Raw genomic sequence first — 23,691 nt, 5'->3', positions numbered from 1 at the left:
TCAATAGTTGCTTTTAATTAACCTATTTGAGCTAAAGCAAGAAGACTACTGATGATGGAAAAAAAGCATAAGGGATTTCCTCCTCATCTATTACGATTTTTTTTCCACTTTTAACAATTAATCTTTTGAGATCTTTTCAGCTTTCTTCCTTTCAAGCTGGCTTCCTCTGATTTCATTTGAAGTCCATGCACCCAACTTCTCGAAAGGAATTTCATGCAGCCAGACTAAGGAAGCAAACAGTTACCACTTACCTTCAAGAATTCTAACTCTGTCTCTTTTTCAGAAGCACCCACGTAAGTGCTGTGCAATTTTGGCAGCTCTTCCTTGATGTAGGATGTATCTAGTTTCTCCATCACTCTAGCTGGGACATAGTGTTCTAGTCTGAAATACGACATGCCATGCACCTACAACATGAAACATTTTTGTGACAGCATTTCCATATGCTACGGACTATATGGGCGTGACTGAGTTAATTTAGCTTTAAGGTTAATTTTAGGCAGAAGTGCACATTTGCAAACTCAGACTGAGTAAGGGGAGGGATTCAGACTCCCAGCTGTGACCCATAGCTTAGTTTCACATATAGTTTCAAAGCCCATCCAAGCCTGACTCCACTTCTACCGAATAGGGAGGGTTCAATATCTAGATCTTGAACTAGGTTCCACAACAGCCCTGTGCATGTTCTCTGTTAGACTGTAAAAAATTACAGTTGTCAGCAGCATATTGGCTGACCTTTTTGTCTAGGGCAGAACTGTGAAGCACGCATGGCTGCTCACAGTCCGTTCTTTTATTAAGCAGCAAGAACACAAAGAACACAGTTTCTCAGAGATGAAATTGATGGTGTACCTCTGCCTGGTAATCTCCATACTCAGCTTGAAGAGCTAGGGATGCTAATAATAAGGCTGTCTCATCATCACAGTGCATCCTGTCTTCCAAGATGTCCTTCCGCAACTGCAGATAATACTGGTGACAAGTGAGAGTATGCCTAGAAGAAGGAAAACACAAAAAAAAAACACAAAAAAACACACCAACTTTGGTACTGTTCCTTTTAGGAATTTAGAGTGTTTGATTAATATCCAATTTCCATACATAAATTTAGGGCTTAAGAGGTTAAAAAGATGTTCATACACTCACTGTATAAGACTGACATCATCCACAAAAAACTTGATGCGAAAAAACAGAGTGAAGTTGACAGGGGGCTTGTTCTTTTTCTTTGGTTCTTCTTTCCATCCTTCTGGAGCTACTTTACTTAGCTTTATGTCAGGATCAACGAAGAAAAATTCATTGTCTGCCATGAATGTTAAAGAGAAGCACATGAGTAAAAACATCAGAGTCAAGTAATTTTTCCAGCTGGAGGATCAAGACCAGATTTATAATTCTGAAACTCAGTTTTATACAGTAAGGTTTTGTGATGGCTAACAAAGGCTTATGAACAGAATGGCTATTGAAGGGAAGAAACACTGAGTAACAGTATTAGAAATAATTTTTAGTAATGACAAAAATAGGGGAAGGGAAAAAAAAGTAATATTCCACGATAGCCATGAAATTGGAGCTACGGCATCTTTAAAATTTTAAATTTCCTAACCCATAGGAATTTCTAATCTGTCATTCCCTCCCTCCCTTACTACTTATGTCCAAATTATGCTTCTGCAAAGTATTTTCAAGGCTTTCTAAACTGCCTAGGGCACTGGGAGGCTGCCACAGACGGAGAATGTTCTCAGGCTGCTAAGGTTTTCTATCTCTTGCCAGTACTCTGAGTGCTACAGTTCTGCACTAGTCCACTAGACAAGAAAACAGGAAACTTGTGTCTCAACACGTTAGTTCTGCCAAAATGACCTTCCCCCCAGTGAAGAAAAAGAAATCCAACTTCTGGTCTGTTCTAACAGCAAAAAATAAACAGTTCAGAAGCAAACCTTTTTTAGCTGAATACAACTCCCTCTACACCAGGAGCCCTATTAGTTAACCCAGCACCCCTGTGGGCCTGCCCCCACAAGAGGCTGCAGCATTGCTGAGAGCATATTATCAGAACCCAAACCCCTCTCACATCCTCTGAGGGGTGCCATACAGAGCAATACACATTGTGAAGGCAGCAAGCTGCAGTGAAGAACACGCAGCAACCAAAAGGAACAGGCTGCCTGAGCCAAGATGCCATTACTCAGGCAAACAAACGATTTTAAAGAATAGAATTTTTCTTCACTGCAGAACATATTTTGCCTCTGTACAAAAGCATGTAACTCAAAGTAAATGCCTTGTACGTGCCAGGCAGTCTCTGATTATCTCGTCTCAACACCCTGTACTTACCTCTTATTGCTCTATACCAGTCTACTACACAAAAAGATTATTCTTACCTCTTAAAGTAGCCAGCCCAAATAAGTGATGCTCCACTAAGCCAATATGTGCAACAACCATATCAAAGACATCTTTACATATTGTTTTGGTGTCACAGGTCAGCTCCAGCTTCTGCCCACTTAGAAGCATCACATTTACTTTCCGCCTTGTGTCATCATTCTTCCCTTTCTTCGTCTGCGTTGTGTGAAATAAAATATCCCAATGTTCACACTCACGGTAAAAGTGCATTTGTTTATTTGTTCGTTAAACTTCCTACCCCTGCCACTGATTGCTCAACAGCCCCTTTCTTACCAAGATAGACTTAGGTAGATCCAAGGAGATGAACGGTTCAATCGTCATTTTCACAAACTCAGGGCCAAGAAATTCTGCAAAGCACAAGCGTATGAATGAATACTGTGTTGCTCGAATAAGAGACCAAGGGACAGTTAGTTCCTGCCCTGTACACACTAAAGAGGAACTGAAGGCTGAAGCTGGAAAATTGTTATGAATTCCTCACAGGAGCTGGTCAGTTTGAACAATCTTATTTTGTCAGCATGCGTGCCAGATGCGCTGGCAGGCTGCAGTGTTGATGACATTGCTACTCTACATGTTTTCCTTCCTTACCCGGGCAAAAAGCTAACACTGATATTATTTGTCTTCCTTGAAAATATAGGGGTGTGTGCTGCATATTAGGACCACCTGGGCTTATTTCAGTAATCTATGTCCTAACATTGCTAAGGTTTTCTGCACTGGCAGCAACTCTGCCTTGACAGATCTCTGCCTGCAACACCCAACTCTCCTTTCCTAAAGTCTGAAATGCTTCAGTCTCATTCTGTCTGCTGGATTCAAGCAAAGGTTCTGGCAAATTTCTATCTGCCTGTAGGCAAATAAGCATTACATATTTGTTCTTCCCGTGAATTACAGAAGAGCATAAACTGTCTAAACTGTTCAAAGAAGTCCTCTGCACAATACTGACTTGAATATTGCCGTAAGGAAGTGGTCCAAGATTCACCTAAATACTTATTAGTTAAGGCCTATGTGAATAAACTGGCCAGAGTGCTAGGGACTGGAGACACATAGACTCTTAGCCAGTATGATGACTGCAACTTCACCTGCAAATCTTGTATCACTGTTTCCCATGCAAACAAGAAAAAGAATTCAATTAACTGAAAGCAGCAGCAGAGGGCATCAAACTGTCATCTCCTCTGAACATCATCCACTCCATTTACCTATGTCTCTGTCTCCCTCTTTAATCTTGTACTTCATCCACATACCAAGAGAGCTGGGAAAGTGAGGGGCAGTTTGCACAATGAGTCAGGGTGAACCCAAGCACAAAATGTATCACCTTTTTGCCATTCTTTCTTTACCTTCCCAGTTTATTTATTTAATAACTACTGATGGTGGTGGGACACATCTACTTTCCACTAAGAGGAACCGAATACTGGAAAAAATATACCTTATCCCCATTAGAACTCTTGATTGTTTAACCAATGCAATGTTCAGTCAAGGCTTGCTGTCTGTTTCAGTATCTTTTGCTGCTTCTTTATGCTACGTGGCCACTAACACCACAAAAGCTCAGGAGTTTACTTCGTGAGAGTTAAGTCTTTCCTACCACAGCAACACCAACCACCTAGTATTTCATCTGTTTATGGCAGGACCCAGTTTATGAATCCCATATATTTCAATTTCAGTCATGACATTGCTCCATTTCAATGAAAATAAGAGTTCACCTAAGATCAAGGCATTACCCTCAGTTTTCTTTGAGTCATGGCAGTTTCCAGGGCTATTTCTCTCAGCGGATCTCTGGTGATATCGAGCATTGAGGACCTAATTGCATCTCCAGGGTAGAGGTTCGGTCGGGACTGCCGAAGAGCCATTCTAGCTTGCAGTTGCATCATTTCTTCTTCCTGACGCTTTAGCATCACTTCTTGACTTATAAGATTGCCTTCAAATGGTGCTTCATGCTGCCTGTTACATAGTCAGAGAGGATAAAAGACATTACGGGTGTGACTAAGACATTCCTCTGCATTAAGCACTTATCGAAGTGGAAACCCAGAAACATAAACAAGCTAACCAATACTATGGTAAACTCAACATTTATCCAGCAGCCAGGAGATGAACAGGGTGTTCCTAGACAGAAGCACTCTATAGCAAGCAATCAGTATGGAAAATGAGTAGCACATGCCGAGGTTCTACAACTGCCTGTCATTTATCTGTATGAAAATAAAGGCTCAACTGCAGTCTAAAAAATACTCGACACTACAAACCAGTGGAATCCATACAAAACCAGGCAATCTACAGGAGGAAGAACAACTGAGTCTGTTCAAGCAGGGACTGTGAAAAAGGCATGCTTGAAAAGATGTTGTAAAAAATAAAAAAGCGTACTTTATATGAGTACGTATTGCTCCAATCATTTCCTCTGCAGCAATTCTTTACTAACTCCTTGCACAACATTGTATTTTATTCCCTGAACTTTTCCTGAGCAGGAAATATAGCTTAAAATATTTGCTACGCTTTACTTGAAATATTTACTATATTTCATATTTATATAAACATTTTATATGTGTCAGCATCCTAAGTTATTCTAAATACCATACTAAAATGTTTTAATCATCTTTTTTTTTTTTTCCTGGAAAAAAATAAACGTTTCTCTTAAACTCCTAAGAATGACTTGGGTGATATATAGGCATGACAATAAATGAAGTAAGAGTCTAAATGAATCATTTGAAGGAAAAAAGTAGAAGAGAACAAAAATAAAAAGCCACCACTCTTTCTGTGAAAACAGCAATCTAGCCTCCACTTCTTAACTCAGCAAATAAGGATCCCCAATATCCTACCAATTTTATTCTAATTAGGAAAAAAATCCAGGTCTCATTTTGGGTAAACAACCATTTTTATTTGAAAAATTGGAAAAAAATAAACACAACTTTGACTTCTCTCCCTGTCTCCTGTACTTACGAGTCAAAAACACCTCTAAACCCCAAACTAAATAGAAATTAATCAGGGCTTATTGTTCTCCCTCTGTTTACAGAACTACACAGACACAATTTTTCAGCACAAGTAGATAGGAGAAACTAACATGAAGTTCATCTACCGAAAAATACCTTTAACAATGCAAAGGCACTTTGACCAATACCAAGCTAAATTAGCTCTGTTAGCAATTCTGCCAGCTAAGTTAACAACTCTATTTTTCAGCTAAGTTAGTTCTGATGGCACACTAGAGCAATGAAAAACACAAAAGAAGAAAGAAAAAATGTTTTGAATCCTGTATACCCCTGCACTGAAATTTAGGAATACAGAGGAATGTAAAACAAGTCCTGCACTGACACTTTGTAGTAAGAAGGTAACCTACAGACTTCTTCAGACAGAAAAATTTACCATTAGTTTCTTTTAAGAAGTAGACATATAAGTTTGATAAATGACAGATCAGTTACCAAGTAAGAGAAAAGGCACCTGCCCAGACAGCACAGTTGTCTATGATAATCTGTGGGCATAATTTCAAATCTATTTCCATCATCTCAGAGCAAAGCTTCTAATGAATGCCAGCAGTGTGAACCATACAGCATGTCCTCATACATTTTCTGATATTGGAGTTCCATCGACCAACATACAAAAATGGTCTTAAAATAAGATTTATGTTACCGTGGAAAATTCCAAACAATAAAACGGCACTGCTGTGCCGAGAACTGAGCAAGATAAGGCAGAGGTTCCTCAAACGGAGTTTCAGGCAAATTCTTGAGGAGTTACAGAGAAACTTATTGATGTCAGCCCATTATCCTTCCCACTGTGCTGGGCTTTCCTAGCATTGCTCCCCTTCTCCCTCCTCTGCTTCTTTTTGCAGCAGACTTAATAACGTGCACCTAAAAGGCCAAAGTAATGAGGACAGTGCTCAGACCTGCAAAGACTTGTGCACGAGCTTAGCTTTTCACAGAGAGGAGGCTTATTAAGATCAACATAGTCTGTGTGGGAATATTCACAATGAAGTTAGTTAAATACGCCCACAAGCACTCTTCAGATCAAGGTCTAAGGATGGGCTCCAAAATGAAAAAACAACACAAAACAAAACCAAAACACTTTCTGAATGTAAATATCTATGAATTATCAAAGTTGATATGAAAAAGTGAGACATGTTGCAACTGGCTGTACCTGAAAACACTTGCTAATGTGAAACCACCCCTACTGCTGAAAAAAAATTGCCTTTTTAATAACATATAGATCTGTGCAATAGCAATCATAAATTACTGTGCAAAACAGTCTCGTTACGCTGGTTTATCTTTTTAATTCACATGCATTTCTCTGAAAACGTGAGTGGTGGCAGGGAGAAGCAGCTCAAAAATCTGATGCTTCAGAAGTTTTCCCAGCTCAGGATATAAACACTGTCACCACCCAGAGAAAGCACACTCCAGCATCCCAGATAAGTACAGTAAAGCCAGGCTTGGGCAGAGTGTCTATTTTCCATGGAGGGTGGCAGCTTGATTCCCTCTCCAGGTCCCAAGACAAGAAATATATCTTTCAACAGCAGAGAAGATACTGCTGACAGATCCAGGTAGAGCTCTTTTGAGAAGTTTGGAATAGGCAAGTGTTATTACTGCCATAAAAAAATCCCAATGACATTCCTAACAGACAGCAGCGTGTTTCCTATGGTTCCCCATAAGGCAAGTACTTGGCTGCTACTCTTTATTATCATCCATGTCTGGCTGCAAACCACTGTCTGGCAGTTAGGTATTAACCTAAGATGGCAGGTGAGCAGTCACCTGGAAGGCTGACTCTTGTCAAAGCAGCAAGTGAATTCACTCCTAGTGTACTTACCACGGCATGAGCACATAGTGGATCACAGAAGGAAGCAAGCTGGAAGAAGGGGAGCAGGTAGCATTCTGCAATGAACAGTGCAGTGGAAAGGTTAGGAAGAGACAGAGAAAGATGGATTCACAGTGGTAGGAGAGGACGGAGATGCAAATGGAATCTAGCGGGTAACTGGAAGGAAAAGGCAACAGAAGGAAGAGATCCATGTCAGCTGCTGCTCCTAGAGAGAAAAAGGAAGAAATAGTAAAGGAGGAAAAAGAGATAAAGGACAAAAATAAGAAATACGAAAAGCAAAGAGGAAAAGGTCAAGTATCCATTGCCAAAAGGAAAGCATTCCAAGAAGTTTAAAGGGTAACAACTGTCATGGAACACAAGAAGGGCTTGGGCTTTCTCTAAAATTACTAAATAAATAAATAAATAAAATCTATGGCTTATGTTTGTTTAGGAGTAGGCTGCTCTCCCAAACAGCACAAATCTTGATGCAGCTTTACCACTTTCTTAATATCAGCTGCTGACTCCCTCAAATTCAAATCCTCCCATTTGATATACACCTCACTTGTATGAGATTTATTCCATGGATAATTAAGCAGACTGCCTCTAAGGACGTGCCACAGGAGCAGTGAATTTAAAATGTACCAAAGTACAGATGCTATCTCTGAATACAGAGAACAACACTCTGAACATCTGCAGGGACTCAAGTTATAGGTTCGTTCACATGTGCCTCCCCAAACCCGGAGCCAAAACCATTGAACTCTGAGAATGTGCTCCCTGGAACTACTTGCTATCAATGATTCTACTCTGACAGTTTATGGTTCTGAAATTATGAAAGTCATGGTCTTCTGCAGCACGGAGCATTCTGAAGGAGCAATACACAATATGCTGGATACAAATAGAAGGTTATTTCCTTGGAAATGTCCCTGCTGAACCAGCTACCATCCATCAGTGGTGGTACTCCTTTCCGCACGCCATACCACCGGGAAGTTTTAACAGCTGTTGGAGAAAGACACACAGAGAAAGAGACAGACAGACAGACCTGTCTTCTGTTCAGCTCACATAATTAACACAGATATTATCTAAGTATTATTTTAGGACCAAATTCTGCTCCTGGCTGCTTTGCTCTGTTTCTCAATGGGTCAAAAAAAAAAAAAAAAAAGGTAAAATTAGCTTTCAGGAATTCAGCCTAATTTTTTATTTTTATTTTTTATCTTGGATGTACTTACTAGTCTGGTACTGAGGAAAAGGTTTCTCAGCTTATGAAAATAGGGTGTCAGTCTCTAACTCTGTAAAGAACTACCTGTGGTACCCTTCTATGCCATTTTTGTGCAGGTATAGAGTGGTATCTTTCAGCAGATGCAGAGATATGAGGCCAAGCAAAACCAGCAGACCAAAATAAATTCTAAGCCTTGGAGAAAGGCTGTAGAGTTCCATAAACGTGAAGCTCACACCACTGCTAAGCCAAGGAGATGATTCTACGCTGCACTTACCGAACAGTATTTTCCTGCTGGATTTCACACATACACAAATTACTTCCATTAAAGGGACCAGTCTTAACAGAACAATATAAATTAAAATAAGACAATGTAAAACGAACCATGAGAAAGTATGTACTCTTTTACCACAGCACCTTCACTTGCATAATAGGCCTGATTCATATACAACAATGTGACTTGTTTCCATACCACATACTACACTCTGTTTCTGAAACATTTTGTAAATAGAAACCCAAGCTCTCTACCAGCATCCACCAACTACTGACGGGTTATTCTGAAGCATTGCTGCAGCGTTGAATTGGCAGCTTCCCGGGGTCAAAATCAGCCACTGTGGAAATGAGGCTGACATAGCACTATTCACCAAAAGGAAAAGCAAGGGCAAAGAATAAATTAATGAGCTCGTTCTGTGCATTCAGTGGAAGTAGCCATTTTACTGCTCTAAGGTAGCATAGAATTGGAAGCAGAACTTTACAGATCTTTAACAGGTTGACATGCAACATGAACCTGTAAGCAGGGTCCTTGAACATTTGCCCTGCAAGCTCCCATACAAGCCCAAATCCTCTTAAGTCACAACAGGACAGATCTCTTAGATTGCCTCAACATTGCAGCACAACACCTACACCGTTATATGAATTGATACTGTATTTCTGCCCAGCTAAGTAATGCTTAAATACTGCTCCACCAGAAGAAATGCCAATACATACATCTCTAAACGACTTCACATTTTCCAGGCAAAGTGCAAGTGGTAAGGAAACCAATACATTATTTCAACAGACCTACAGAAGCCATAACATTTCAAAGTTTCTGTTCTTTTTCTCATCTGCACCCATACACAGCCCACCTGAGACCCTGCCTTACTCAGATGCATTTAGGGGAAACAAATAGTGCAAGAAGGACATGTTCTTTTATTTTAATCTCCATGTTCAAAGCATAGCTCTATAGGCTAAACTACAAGGACATATCTGGCAGCCTTGCCACATTTCCTGAAACGTTTACAATCTTCAGACACCTCTGAGTTTCTTTAATAGAATTAAAGCAGGATTTCTACCTGATCCATGCTAAAAGTTATAAATATCCTACAATACTGAGCACAGCAGCAATCATTCTCCTGATCTATCCCAAATAAAGCTAAAAGCTGCTGAGAGATGGCTGTAGTTGTAATGAAATGAGAGGAGAAAGAGAAAACACGTCTTGCCCGCCCAACCCAAAATGCTATTGGAATATTTTTGATCAAATATTCCAAGGTGATTCAGCATGCGACAAAGACTAACAGAGGAAAATTTTCCATCTAAAAGATTCACGCCTATAAAGATTATCAACATTTACAATGGAACCACTCACAAAACCTAGCAGGTATGGCTAGAGTAGCCTCTGCTGTACACAAGTACAGTCTAAAAGAGAACCTGCTTTTTAAAGCAATATTGATAAACAGCATTTAAAAAACAAATTAATCTAAAAATGCAACAGAATCATACGAACTTAATATTCCAATATACCGTATGGTAAAATAGGTTTCAAAAAGCCTAAGTTGTTACTAAATTGGCCAGCCTAACCAGTGCTGAGATTATACAAAAGAAAAAAAAAAGAAAATAATCTAACATTATCATAAACCAAGAGTTTGTCAGAATAAACAACCAAATGTATGGCTTTTAGCTTATTTCAAAGCAATTGCATATTATCATCTCATTATTAAATGAACACATTTCAAAATAATACCAATACTTCCTAAAAATTTTAGACAAGTATAACTGAAATAGAAATGATTAACTATTTCCAAGCAGAACATAAACCTTGACCTTCTAACAGATATGCCAACATGACAGAGCACAACCCAGTCTCCAATAAATACGGGAGCTCACAGCTGGTATAGTTACCTCTACACCACATGCACGATGAGACTTGGACTGACTGCATTACGCGATTTTGAAACACCATCATCGTTCAGACACAACAATTTACTAAAATTAAACAGAAGCTAGGATGGGAGTGAAAAACTGGCTTGCAGATTAACTATAATTTCTCTGATAGAGACTGAGCACTCCAAGACACAGTTTTCACATGGTTTACCTGGCTCTCTGAGAATTAGCTTGACTTGATGTCGAGATATCATCAGCGCCCGGTAAAGCACCGTTGGCATCATCTCTCTTGAAACCTTCATTTCTTCTCACTAGCAAACCAAAAGACAAATTAATACCTGACTGGGCAACAAAGCATCGATCCCATTTAAAAATCAAGGATTTATCAGTCATATGAGATTACTTAGAAGGAATCAGATTTCTATGTTCTGCATATCAGACACACTAGTATTAGGAAGTTGATTTCAGTTTTCAGAGAAATCTTACTGCTTCCCCCAGTGAAGGTAGCTACACTACAGAATTCCTTTGAGGAAGAATACTAAGGAAGGCTTAAAAAACATGCTGAAAAAATAAATACACGATTGCATAGACACCTTTCCAACACAAAGGGTTTCTTTTTCTGCTATTCTATTGAGACACGAAGTGGCAGAGACACCATACAAAACCGCTCCAGAACAGTATCAAAGCAGCTACACAAAGTAATTCTGCATCCAGTTCACAAGAAGGGAGTTAAGAAACCAGTATACTGCTGAGCTCCTGTGATTAATTTTTGTCCCTGAAATCTGACCCTTTACTACGAAAAAGTTTAGTGTTATTTAAAAAAAAAAAAAAAAAAAAAACCAACTTATCTGCTTTCTTGTTTATAATGGTTAGCTCCTTTGCTGGTGTGTCTTCCTGCAGCAGCACCTGAAATTTTAAACTTCTGACCTGATTTTGCAAAGTGCTTGGCTTTGATTTCTTATTGTACCCTCAGTGAACAGAGGTAGTAGCAGGAGAGATCTTGGACAACACATTAAAGCCATGTTGAATTTGAAATTGTTCTTTATGACACCCATTTCATTGACTCTGGCTACTGGTACCCAAAAAGCAGCTCTCTCTCACCTGTACAGACTTTGGATAGAAACTCTTAAGTAGCCTGTTCTAAATGGCAAGAAACAGATGGGAAAATAGTTATTGTGCCTCAAGACCACTACTGTTACTTGCTGCTTGTTTCTGCTTATTAGGCTTCAGGCTCAGTATTTAGGAGGAGGACTGCCAAAAGATGTGGAAGGAGTGGTGAGCACAGAGCAGCTGGGTTGGAGCATATTCTAGCACTGCTTTAATAAAAAACCCCAAGCACTTTTTTCCATGTTGTGCTTCCATGTTGTGAAGAAAACCTTCCTGTCATATATCAATAAATAATACCATTGTCTGTTTTTCCAAGCCACTGATTTAGTAGAACTTGTATAAATTTGTCATACAATTAGCCTGTACTATCTACTTTTTTGCGTTACACCAAAATCTTTGGTTTATAAATTATCGACCATTTTATCCTCTTAGTAAAGCCTATGGAAATCCAAAAAATTAAACCATATACGTTCCATAGAAAGCTTTTACAAGTTACTGAGATTGCACACTAGCAACAACTAGGATTGTTTTTGTGCCTGTGAAGACCATGTGCCATTTAAATCAAGCACTCCAGTGAAGTTAACCATTTCCACCTTTTCCTACCATGTTCCCTTTCAGAGTGCTAAATGTCAAACTCATTTCTGAACAGACTGCCAATTATGCGGAACTGAACACAATTATTTAATTACATGAGATCATCTTACAACTTCATATTAGTAGTAATTATCAAGCCTCCTACTAATGATTTAACTTCCCTCATATTTTTTTTCCTTTGAACTTTCTTCTTGCTTTTTTTTTTTTTTCCATTTCTTTTACTATTATTTTTAAACACAGGTCTTACCTTGCCTGAAATCTGGTTCCGAGGAAATAACAGATGGGCTTTCACTCGAAGTACTATAAACATCGCTGTGGTAAGATTTGTACCTTCTCAGAGGCTCTGAAAGTTTAAATCAGGGTGTCAGAAAAGAACAACAGTTCTAATGCAAAGTCAAATACAAAGCAACACTTGAAATTTGATCTGTTCAAAACATTTTAAATGCCAGTCTGTGGTTTGGGAGTCTGAAAGCAAAGGAAATGCTCAGTGGAAGCTGTGCAGAAAACTAATAGTTAGAAGAAAAAAAAAAAAACAAAAAAAAACAGAAAAACCAACCTATCTAAAGCCCCACAAGCCAACAAAACACACAACAGCTACAAGCCCCAGTACCCAGACCAAAACTGACTAAAACATTTGGCGCATGCCTAATGTGTGTAGAAAGCAACAGCCAGGACTCAGCCCCTGGCTCCTTCTCTATGAGAAAGAAAAAATATCCATAGCAACAAAGCAGGAACTGGAAAATGAGAATTCATTCAGCCTTAATTTGACATCCATAAAATATGATTAGCAATCAATTATTAAGTCCCTGCAGGATTTTTAATTAACCAGAAGAGCTAATTGCTTTTGAAGAGGAAGCAAAACAACGCAGCCTCAACTCCTAGTGTCAGTGAACTCTCCACATAACGCACTGAAAGCAAAGGAATTGGAAGGGATACGTACTTGATATTTTCAGCTATCTTCAAAACTTTGTCATATGCAAGGCAGGGAACAACCATGTACAACACTTATAAGCAAGAAACAGAAAACAAAAAAGCCTCCACACTTGGAGACTTCCAAGGCTTTGCTGTCAAACAGAGCACACTTCAGATGTCCTTCTTTCCAAAAGGCTGTCTTGGGTCCACTTACAGTTAACATTTTTGAAAACGGAAGTGATGATACAGAGCAAGCACATGTAACAGCTGTAAATACAAGTGCCAATTACTGCAGTAAGGCATGTAAGGGGAGGAATACAAAATGGTGAACAATCGAGCAGGCAGCAGCAAGAGATGTGAAGTTATTGCAGACCACAGCTTGACCAGGTGTGATTAACACTAGTGATAAATTTATTAAGCGAACCATCTTAATAACAAAATTATTATATAGAAATAATGAAAACATGTTTTCTACCCGATCCAATGTTGCTGAGGACACAACTGGTAAACTAAGCTTATTTCCAAAACAGGTGAAAAACCAATACAGAGGAATTCAGTTAATTGCACTTCCCCCTTCTGGACGGGAGCAGCAAAATCAAACCATAACCAACCAGAACATCATCCACCATTAATGGTTAAGTGAAACAGTGCTACTTCCTCTACAGATGATGAGAAATAACTGAAAACAAAGAAAAGAGGGAGATGGGCAAAAGACTCCAGCATCAGAGTGCTCTTCTGAACAAAGCAGTTACCTGCTGTTTGGAAAAGCAGAAATGGAGCGAAATTGGCAGGATGAGATATTTAGCTCAGTTCCTGGGAACAAGTTTTCCAGTACAAGGTTACCAGTACGAAGGGACAGGCTGAGCAGCAAGGGTGCAATCCATCACCACAAGAGCTGGACGTGGCTGATCCAACCCCAGCCTGCCAGGGCTCCACAAACAGAGCCTGCACCAAACAGATTTCTGTTCTCCGCTATGTTCTGAGAGAACTAGAACCACATGTTACCAACTGTGCCCTGTCACTACCTGCACAACCTGGAGTGGTTTTTCCACTAATTATTAACAAGCAACGTATTTTAGGCTCGCAAGTAACATTCTCAAAACTATCTTCTGACGCGTGGTTTAAACCCCATCCTTGTTTTTCCAAGATGATTCTGCAAAAAGGAATTCTGAAGTTCCATCTTCCCACGTTCAAAAGACAAAACCCTCTGAGAAAAACAACAACAAAAAAGGTGCAGCAAAGCCTGAATGAGGCCAGAGGAAAAGTCAGACACGCAGCTGACAGCACTACTTGCTTGGATTTGGCGTGGTGGCAGAGAAAGCTGCAAGCAAGAAAAAGATATGAGAAGAAACCAAGTGCTGCAGTAGACAAACACTGAAGACAAGATTGCGTTAACTTTGCAATACTTGTTTCCAAAACCTCCAAAAGCTGGTATTTCCTACAACTATCTACCAGCCCACTCAGTTGTGCAGCTCCCCAGGGCCCCAGCAAATGCAGCAAGATGCTGCAAGAGACACATCAAAAGCTGAAGCCCGGTGAATCCTACACACATGCCTCACTGGATTCTTGCAGCTGAGCACCACTGCGTGCACATCTGCAAAGCGACCTACAGCTCGATGCAGAGAATTCATTGGGGGGGGGTGGGGGGGCTTGCTTCAGCTTTTCACAATGGCTACTTTCAGCCTTCTGGATTTTACACCACCGAAACCCACCACCAATCTAGCAATGACTTGCCTAAATAGGAAAATAAACCCCAAATTCAGTGGGAAGCCTTCTGTTGCTTATTTTAAAATGCTCCCAGCCCTCCAAATGCGGCACGAATCCTAACATGATATTGGAGCTACAGTGGAGAAATGCTTAAGTGAAAACAGATCTCTTTCCCAGTAGTTTTATTAGCTGTAGATTTTGCAAGTCTGCTAGACTGTCTTTGAAGCAAAAGGAAGGGAAGGGAACAATAAAACACAACATGAGATTTTAAGCAGATTTTTTTCCACCTAGTCAGCAGCCTGGGCTTCCTGAATTGCACACAGAACTGTGGCTCCGTCCTGGCTCTCTGGGACACAAAATTTTGCAAAAAAATACACGTAAAATGGTAAAGCAGAATATGAAACAAGCACTTGTTGCGGAGCTATCAGACTCTGCGGGCTGTCCAGCTTCCCCTCGCTCAGCCCATCAGCGGACGCCCTGCTGGAGGCTACGGGGGCAGCTCGTGGGCCAGGAACACCAAGTGAGATTCCCAGTCACCGCTCAGAGGTTTTGCACCTCGCCACAGGAGGCCCAGCCAGCTGTAAGTCTGTTATCGCACTGTTAGCAAGCATAGGCAGAGCTGGGACCAGCTGTGCCTTGTCACACCTTCCACCCTAAGGAGGCCAGACAACTTTCCCTCATACCACACACAAAGGTCATCTTCTCATTTCCCCAATCATTTTATAACCTTCCCATATGGGGCCGTGCCCACGACTATCAGCCCCAGCTTAAGAACAGTAGTTTAGGGGCAAATGAGAAGCCACAGCCTCTGCTTCGGGGTAAAAGCAAGAGATTTTTCTTTGCTCAGTTTCAGGAAAATATACATAGCAGTGGAACTGATTGCACGGACAGGATACATGCTGCAAGAGTGAGATTCAACCATCAATGCAGAGACTGCTGTATCTACAGTGCTTGCTGAATTCACCCAGTAATTCATGTTTTCTTCTCTCCTCCAGCAAATTCTCTTCAATTCTAACATATCATATTAGGTTTAACTTCAGAGAAGGCGTCTGGATCGCATCCAAACCAAACCTCTTCTAATGAAGAACTGGCTTCCAAAGGTCACGAGTCCACACTCTGGGACCGAGCTGAAGCTGAGCTTTTCATCCAAGAATTTCAAAAACAAGGACCAACTTTTAGCCTGAATAGCTTGGAAGGAACTGTAAAATGAGATCTGCAAAAGCTAATGATGACAATAAACAACTGGTCTCCAGAATTCACATTTTTCCCTGGGATTTTTGAATAGCCTTGGTATTTTTATTTTTGTTTTAAGAGTCTGTAATAAAGATGTAGATATAAAACTTGTAATAAAAGTGCGAGCACCACAACATAGGGATAAGAGCTGCCGTACAAATGGAAGAAAGCACGTTTGTGCCATTTTTGTAGCACTGCAGTAATACTTTTTGAAACTCCCCGTGGAAGCCAGCAGAGCACAACCTCACAGGCACCTAACCCAGTACAAAACAACAAACCACGCCATTTACGCAAGGCAAGACGTGCAAGCCCAGGCTCGTAATTTACAGAAAGCCTCGTCCCAGCCAACTTCAACAGAAATCAGAGGACCGCATTTAGCCTGGAATGTCATTATTCCGAACTCATGACTCACATTAGATACACAGGTTTTCAAATGCACATTATTACAAAATTCTTACTGGATGTGCAGAGAAGGAAAAGGATAGAGATAGAGTTCAACAAGCAGTTTCCCAGCAGGGCGGGTGTTCTGGTTTGTTCTTGGGGTTCTGGTGGTGGGCGTCTTGAGTACTGAAGAGCTTCACTGTAATGCCGTGAAACTCATCCATGGTCTTTTGAGAAAGGGCTGGGATGTGCTTCTTTCGCAGAAGCGCAGAAAGTAAGTTAGAGTCATGTTTACTCTTCCCTTTCCTCTTTTCATCGAATACAACTTGAATTACCTTCTGTGAGGCAGCATGGCAGATGTTTAACAGAGAGCATAGTGACCCAGAATGAATCCCTGGTAAGGATTCCTATTTGACACATGCTCACTAGTAACACACAGGATTTTCACCATCCTGTTTTACTACCTTTTGTTAAGCTATATAATTCAGAACAAAACAGCTGTGACTGATGCCAGAGTCCTTGTACCTTACAGGTATTTCACACAAGTATTTCTTATTTTCTTCCTTAAAAGGCCAATTTCCACAGTGCCAGTATAAGTCATGACCCAAAGTTTTCTTAGGAACAGTTCATTAGCCTACCCTGCAGCTTCATGACTGATTGCTGAACAGTAACTGAACCTTATCCATACCGGACATACCAGCCACATGACAATTCCTTTCACCGCCACTGAGCTGAAATCACACTGCAGCAGGATGAGCCTAAAACAAGTGTAAACTGAGCCTCAATTTGCTTTCACATGCAAACAGCATACATCATTGTGGGTGACTCGCATTTCCTCCACTTAGCTTACCTGTAGAGTATATACAACAACTGAAAAAGAAAGTATGCATGTCATTGAATCCGCAGAGGTGAGTTTGCAGAGCAGCTATTCCTCCTCTGCCCTACATCCCACCTCCTGCTTAACCTGCTTCTCCTGTAGCTCCCCAGTTCCAGCCCCTGGGCTTCATTTGCTGGAAGGCATTCGCTACCAACCTGCTTACCCATAATATACTGACCACAATAACTTTTCCTTATTCCCAAATGCAACTTCTAACTAAGAGAGTTTTAAAAATCTGAACATTTAGAGTACCCGCAAGCTTAATTCGCCAGCCGACGACACGCAGCCATGACATGGAAGGTGTATAAGTGGGGTCCAGACGAGTCTTCAGGTGAGCACATTAATTAACAGTCTTGCGAGATAAATACTCAGAAGACTTGGGAGGCAGAGGCCAATCTAGAAACACAGAATCCTACACTGCCTGCTGCTGCTACCTCTTAGAAGCAGACACAAGTATGTGAAGGAAAAACAGAGCTAATCATGCAGGATTCCAGTTGGAGAAAACAGAGGTAACACAAGTTGAGGCCCTGGAATTCACATGGTTCCCAACTGCAAACATGTTGAACAAAGACAGCCTTGAGAATGTTCCCCAACCACCCCCAGTCCCTCACCCCTGTATCCAGCATTCCAACGCTCCAGCACAATCAACTTTTTTGGTATCCTCCCATTTTCCCCCCGTGTGCTATTTAATCCACAGCCAGCTCTGCATTACTACTCTCCCAACCGCCTCTTGTGCTCCTGTGCACCAGGACATAGAGAATCTTTACTCCTTGCTCCCTCTTGCATTCATTTCCAACGTTCCCATAAGCAACATTGTACATAAAAAGGATGCACATTTGCTCAAGGAACACAGAAACCAATTCCCTTATAACTAAGGAGATGCATGAAACAAGGGGGAAAAGGCACCTGAGCCAACGAATGGGGGAGGCTGTCAGTAGTCTATCTCAGAGCCACGTGCCTGCCTATCGCGCCAGCTGAAGGCAGGCCCAACACAAAAACTGAACTCTGTTTATGCTTTGCAGCTCTCAGAAGATACCATCAGTTCTGTGGGTGAGAAGGCAAAGAAAGCTGGGAGTAAGGGAGAAGGCACAAGGCTCTCATGCTCTCGAGCAGCGATCCAGGCTTGTAAGATGCCAAAGCCAGAAGGTTGTTGGCTCTGACAGGGGATGCTGTCTGGGGGCGCCAAGCAGCCATTGCCAACTTGCAGACCATCAACACCATCAGCTCACTCGGTACAGAAGAGCTGCTTGGGTTTAACACCAAAGCTGACAAACTACACGACAAAAACAAGAACAAATAACAGCAGCAGAGATACAGAACTCTCTCTTCCATCACTTGACAAGATGAAAACACATTTTTGGAGTCTGATCTGAGCATTCAGAATTGGCTGACATGCACCTGAGCTGAAATAGCAGCCATCTTCTCTCCCCCCAAACTTGTGGCCAAGCACCTCGTCACTGACAAACACCCAAACTTGGCCTACGACAACCACCTCAGCCCTCAGGCAGCACAGAGGACCAACATTCAACACAGCAAGTTTGTGAGCAAGACACTTGGAAGACGCTGCCTCTGGAGGGTTTGGGAGGCTGCATCCAAGACGTTCCAACTGCAGATTATAGTGCACTGTGGATGGTTAGTAGCTCACTACAAACTACCTCATTACAGCATAGTTGTAATTAAAGCTCTGTCATTCTTTCCACTATAAACTCGGCTTTTCATGAGTTTATAATTTGGGTTGTAAAAATCTGTTCCGAGTGAAAGCTTGGCGTACCAGAGCCTACGCATGGGAACATTTTCTTTTTCCAAGACAGTCAGCTCCTTAAGGTTTTATGAATAACAAAAAAGCTTGCCAGCTGAACCCAAAATAAGCTAGGGAAGAACTAAGCCACGTGTCACTTAAATTCCTTTGTAGTTTGAAGAGGGAAGTTATATCTGGCAAAGCTCTGCCTGTGCAGAGTCCGATGCCTTTTCACAATTGAGAAAACAAAGAGCTGAAGGCAGAGGCTTACCTACTGTTAACACGTAACCTCAAGTGGGACTCAGGCAAACTGAAAATATCCCCAGACGTACCAGTGAGCAGGCAGATGCCCGCCCTTCCACTAAGCCCAACCACTGACCCTCCCATGACTCCAGGCTCTCCTCGACCCTCCAAGCTGAGCAGACCCTTTCTTCCCCACCGGGCAGCTTCCCACGTACCTGCTGCTTTCTCTCCCGCGCCTCCTCTCAGTGCTGCCCCTTGGCGGTCGCGCTGTGTCAGCCGCAGAGGCCTAACATAACCGTAAGGAGAAGATGGGCAGCTGCTGTCGTGTTCCCCAGACACCTCACGCATGGCGCTTCTCACCGCTGCCCACCAGCTGCAGGCAGACAGCTTGGCACCACCATGTGCTGCCCAAGACAGACACCACCGCTATCCCAGCGCTGACAATTGTTACCACAGCTCTCAGCCAGGCTGGCTCTATGTCAGAAGAGCAGATCCACACGCACTCGGTAGTACCTGCAACTTGGCAATATCCATCTACCCACTACTTGCCTGAGAAGTACACACAAGAGTAATGCACAGAGAAATAACTTACATGCTGTGGTTTTGCTTCATAGACAGATGAGGCTAGCAGTAGACTCTCTTTAGGAAAGGTCTCAAGGCACTCATCTATTGCAAACAAGACGTGCGGTAAGAAATAGCAAAATGTATGGAACAAAGAAAGGAAGCGGAAAAGCAGCCTGAAGAGACTTCACATCTCAGGGGGTTTGCAACCCTGCCCTCAAGGAGAAAAGGAGTCCTTTCAGTCAGACTTCTCAAGCCACCTCCAACCCAACAGCAACCAACTCCTCTGTGAAAAACCATTCCCCTTTCATCTTACTCAAATACCTCTTTGCACTGACTCTCGTTAAAAATTGACATTCACAGTCCAATTTTGGCCTGAAACTTTTAAGAAGTTAACTGAAAAATAAATGGCGAACCTGCAGTAAAAGCGCAGAGTACACAATTCTGACTCCAATGCAAGAGTGAAACATACCTCCTTCCTCTACTGAAAGTAGTAACTCAGAAGACAAGGACATTGTGACCCAGCTATGTGCTGAGAGTATCGAGACTTTTTCTACGAAGTGATGACTGAATTCAGAAGGATGGGCAGTGAGTCATGAGCTACGGCTTCGATCTGCCCTCACTCAGCTCCTCCAAGTGTAAAGCCCCGGCTCCCGGTTTGCTTTGGCTGCACTGTCACCCATTCTCTACACTAAGCGAGCAGTTTCACACAGCTGAACCATCTCAGTTCGTGAGGCCCAGGCGCGTTACTTTTTCTGTCGTCTCCCAACCTGTTTGACTGAGAACGATAAACCCTTGCTCATCAACGGGCTTGGCCGAGCTTTTGGTTTTGCTGTTGTGCAACACAACCCCGCGCGAAGCTGAACTCCTCAGCAAGGAAGCTCTTGAGCTTTCCCAATGCAGGGAGTGGCTGCTGACACTCTGCAAGGTGCCTATCTCCAAAGGTTCGAGTTGACTCATGCACTTGATATGGTCCCCTTCAGTTTCACACTCTTCAACCAAACATAAAGCAATGTCCCCACCACCCCATCAGACATCTCAGTAGGTAATTACAGGTGGTCAACTTCTATTCTGAACAAACAATGGTTATCTCCACTGTACTATTTCCATCTACATTCATTTTTTCACTTGATAACGTTACCCTCACTGGAAGATGTTAATGCCATAGCACAGAAACCCTTCGCTTGTCTTTTCTGCACAGCTGGTACATAATCACAGCAGCTTGTTGAACCGCTGATGCTGTTTCAGTAAGGCTCCTTCTTTCTGGAGCTCAAGGCTCACGTGCTCAGGAGAGGAAGAACATGCTTCCCATGCTGCCTGCAATACAGCCTCCTCCTGAGATAGCACACAGGGCACAAACAGTGCTTTACAACCCCGATGAAAGGCTTTATCAGCTCTCCTCAACAGGGGTGTTCACACCTCAGTGCAGGAAAACAAGGCAGACGTTGTTATTTCTGGCAGTTGTCACTTCTGTCACACAACGGCCAGGCCACCATGATTGTTCAGTTGTATCAATTTTCTACACACTGGACTACATCACCCAGCTAGATCTGCACGTACAGCTCTTCCAGCATATACCTTAGATGAACAAGCAACACCTTCTTGTCCATCATGAACAGGATCTGACTTGGCACTCAGTTTCAATCCAGCTGTTTTTTTACAACCCCTGAAAATCACAATGCATGTTCAAAAGAAACGAAACATGCTGTTCCCCATTACAGGGCTCCACATAAAGACGTTTCCATAAGTGTGCACACAATAAGTCCCAAGGTTTTTCTCCCCCAACATGTTCTCTAAATTAACTGAGGGAACTTATTGACAATTCTCCTCACTGAGGTAAAGATCTTAAGCTCAAAAGAAACTACATATTTATGGGGCTTAAGTGGATCATCCAGAATTATATAGAGCAAAAACTGAGAGATCCGTAGATGACACACTTCTTTTCCTTCAGGGTATAAATCCATCCTTAAGAGCTCAAGATGAAGGTTTTCCTTGAAGGAAAATTACCTGACAATTGGCTGTTACCTATATATTTCCTAATTTCACTTGATGAACTTGACACTGGCTGACTTTAAAAGAGCATCTATCTTCACTGGCTAAATCATCTGGACAAGCACTTTCATCTTGGTTGGCAACAGATGTTTTAATGCTTTGATTTCACCTAAAAACAGAGGACAAAAGTAAGAGCTCAGCAGTTTCTAGAGTTGCTATTAGAGAACTCAAATTTATCATAAAGACAATCTCTGTTTAATGACTGGAATGATTCAGAATATCTAAAAGCTTCACTAACCTTCTACATTCATGGCTTCCCGCAGGAGCTGCAACTTCTTTTGTCTCTCTCTTATCCTGTCAAAGGCACTCGATATCGCTGCGGAAGTTGATGTCTCTGGCACATGGCGTGTTTGGTCCAGTTTTTGAGGTCCAAAGACATCCAGTGCTATGCTGCCATCAGAGTACCTTGCTTCCTTGTTTCTGGTGGTGGTAGAAGTCCGCACTGTAAATGTCTCACACTGATGACCATGCCTGTGAGAGTCTCCAGCATGGTCCCTCTCAGCGGCCTTGTCAGTTGTGCAGAGCAAGTCTGTGGAGGAAGCCCATACCTTCCGCCTGGGAGCAGCATCTGTATGAAGGTGACCTTTTTTTCCAAACTCATTGGTTTTACATCTGTGAGGACAGAAAGCATCTTCCTGTCCTGAGTTGTAATCTGAGGAAATGCCCTGGAAAAATTCTTCCTCGCCTTGTGTTCCTCTAATGGACAGAAATCCCATAGACTTGCTAAGCCCTTTGTTAAGCATGGTCTGTTGAGAGAAATGAGTCTTGTGTCCGTCATCTGCATCAACCACCAAGGTTTTTCCTGGAATAAGGAGACATTTCATACATGTAATTTGTACTTAGTACACAAGAGTGCGACAGAAGTTATTTACTTGGGAGTGTACACCAAGCACACATTTGGCATCGATTTGGTCATGCAAAAGACTCAGACAGCTGCTACCTCAGTCAAAGACAAAACTTCAACTATCTCATAGCTCAGAAACGTTATATTTGTCCTATTTCTGAAGAGCTCAAGAAAAACTATAGCCTAGTATAATTAAACAATAATATTAAAAATGACTACTAGGTACGTGTGCAAATTTGTTTTCTCACTGTATTTTTAACCTAGTCTGGACTACCGCCAGAAGCACTGTTTAACCATCAATACAAAATCAGCAATTCATTTCACCCCTCACACACAAAGGCACAAGCTGCAGTTTCTCATCACCTCTCAACAAGTCCAGGTTTGTTCCACACATTTACAGATGCCTTAATGTACTATTGGTAGCAAGGGAAGAATGACTGTGCAGATAGGAATTGAAAAAATCTTTGATCTTCCTGTAATGACTGTTTTTGATGATGACAGTCTCTCAAGATGCAGAATATTCTAGAACAAAAAACTGACAAAGCTCTCAAGGTCAAGGTGATGGCACAAGCCTGTACACTTCACGTTTTGTTAATAAATGGATCAGTCAATATTGGTGAACGCTGCCTCTTCTCCCTCTCCCTTATCATGAAATAACTTCCACAATAAAAAAAAAACTGTCAGAGGTGTAATATTCTTGGTGAAATACGCACTCTCAAAAGAGTACCGTATAATCGTCATTGAAAAGCTGTGATGCTTATGTTGGTTTCAGGCCTAAGATTTTCTAAATGTACTTGCCCAGTTTTACAAAACTAATTACAAACATTACTAAGCACAATGAAACTTCTTAATATTCACAGATGAACCCCAGTTTACTGTTCGTATTCTTAAGACTACCTGAGATCAGAATAAAATAGTAAGCATCTTAATATTAAAGTCACAGAAAAACAACCAGTATTGAAGACTGA

The 23,691-nt window shown here is 41.6% G+C and overlaps 1 protein-coding gene across 1 annotated transcript in view; it reads right to left on the bottom strand.

Moving 5' to 3' along the window:
* The window catches only part of PTPN13 (protein tyrosine phosphatase non-receptor type 13), a 92,513-nt gene that overhangs the window by 40,407 nt on the left and 28,415 nt on the right, over positions 1 to 23,691 (bottom strand). The window contains exons 6-14 of the mRNA XM_040555434.1: positions 22,118 to 22,681; positions 12,423 to 12,518; positions 10,686 to 10,785; positions 4,074 to 4,293; positions 2,638 to 2,778; positions 2,346 to 2,520; positions 1,132 to 1,285; positions 844 to 982; positions 252 to 404 (exon numbers count right to left, since the gene is read on the bottom strand). Of these exons, the coding sequence (XP_040411368.1) occupies positions 252 to 404; positions 844 to 982; positions 1,132 to 1,285; positions 2,346 to 2,520; positions 2,638 to 2,778; positions 4,074 to 4,293; positions 10,686 to 10,785; positions 12,423 to 12,518; positions 22,118 to 22,681 (1,742 nt within the window). The remainder of the gene's footprint in view (positions 1 to 251; positions 405 to 843; positions 983 to 1,131; positions 1,286 to 2,345; positions 2,521 to 2,637; positions 2,779 to 4,073; positions 4,294 to 10,685; positions 10,786 to 12,422; positions 12,519 to 22,117; positions 22,682 to 23,691) is intronic.

Source organism: Cygnus olor, chromosome 4 (assembly GCF_009769625.2).
Source record: "Cygnus olor isolate bCygOlo1 chromosome 4, bCygOlo1.pri.v2, whole genome shotgun sequence".
Lineage (NCBI taxonomy): Eukaryota > Metazoa > Chordata > Aves > Anseriformes > Anatidae > Cygnus > Cygnus olor.
This window is presented reverse-complemented; position numbering and strand designations above follow the sequence as displayed.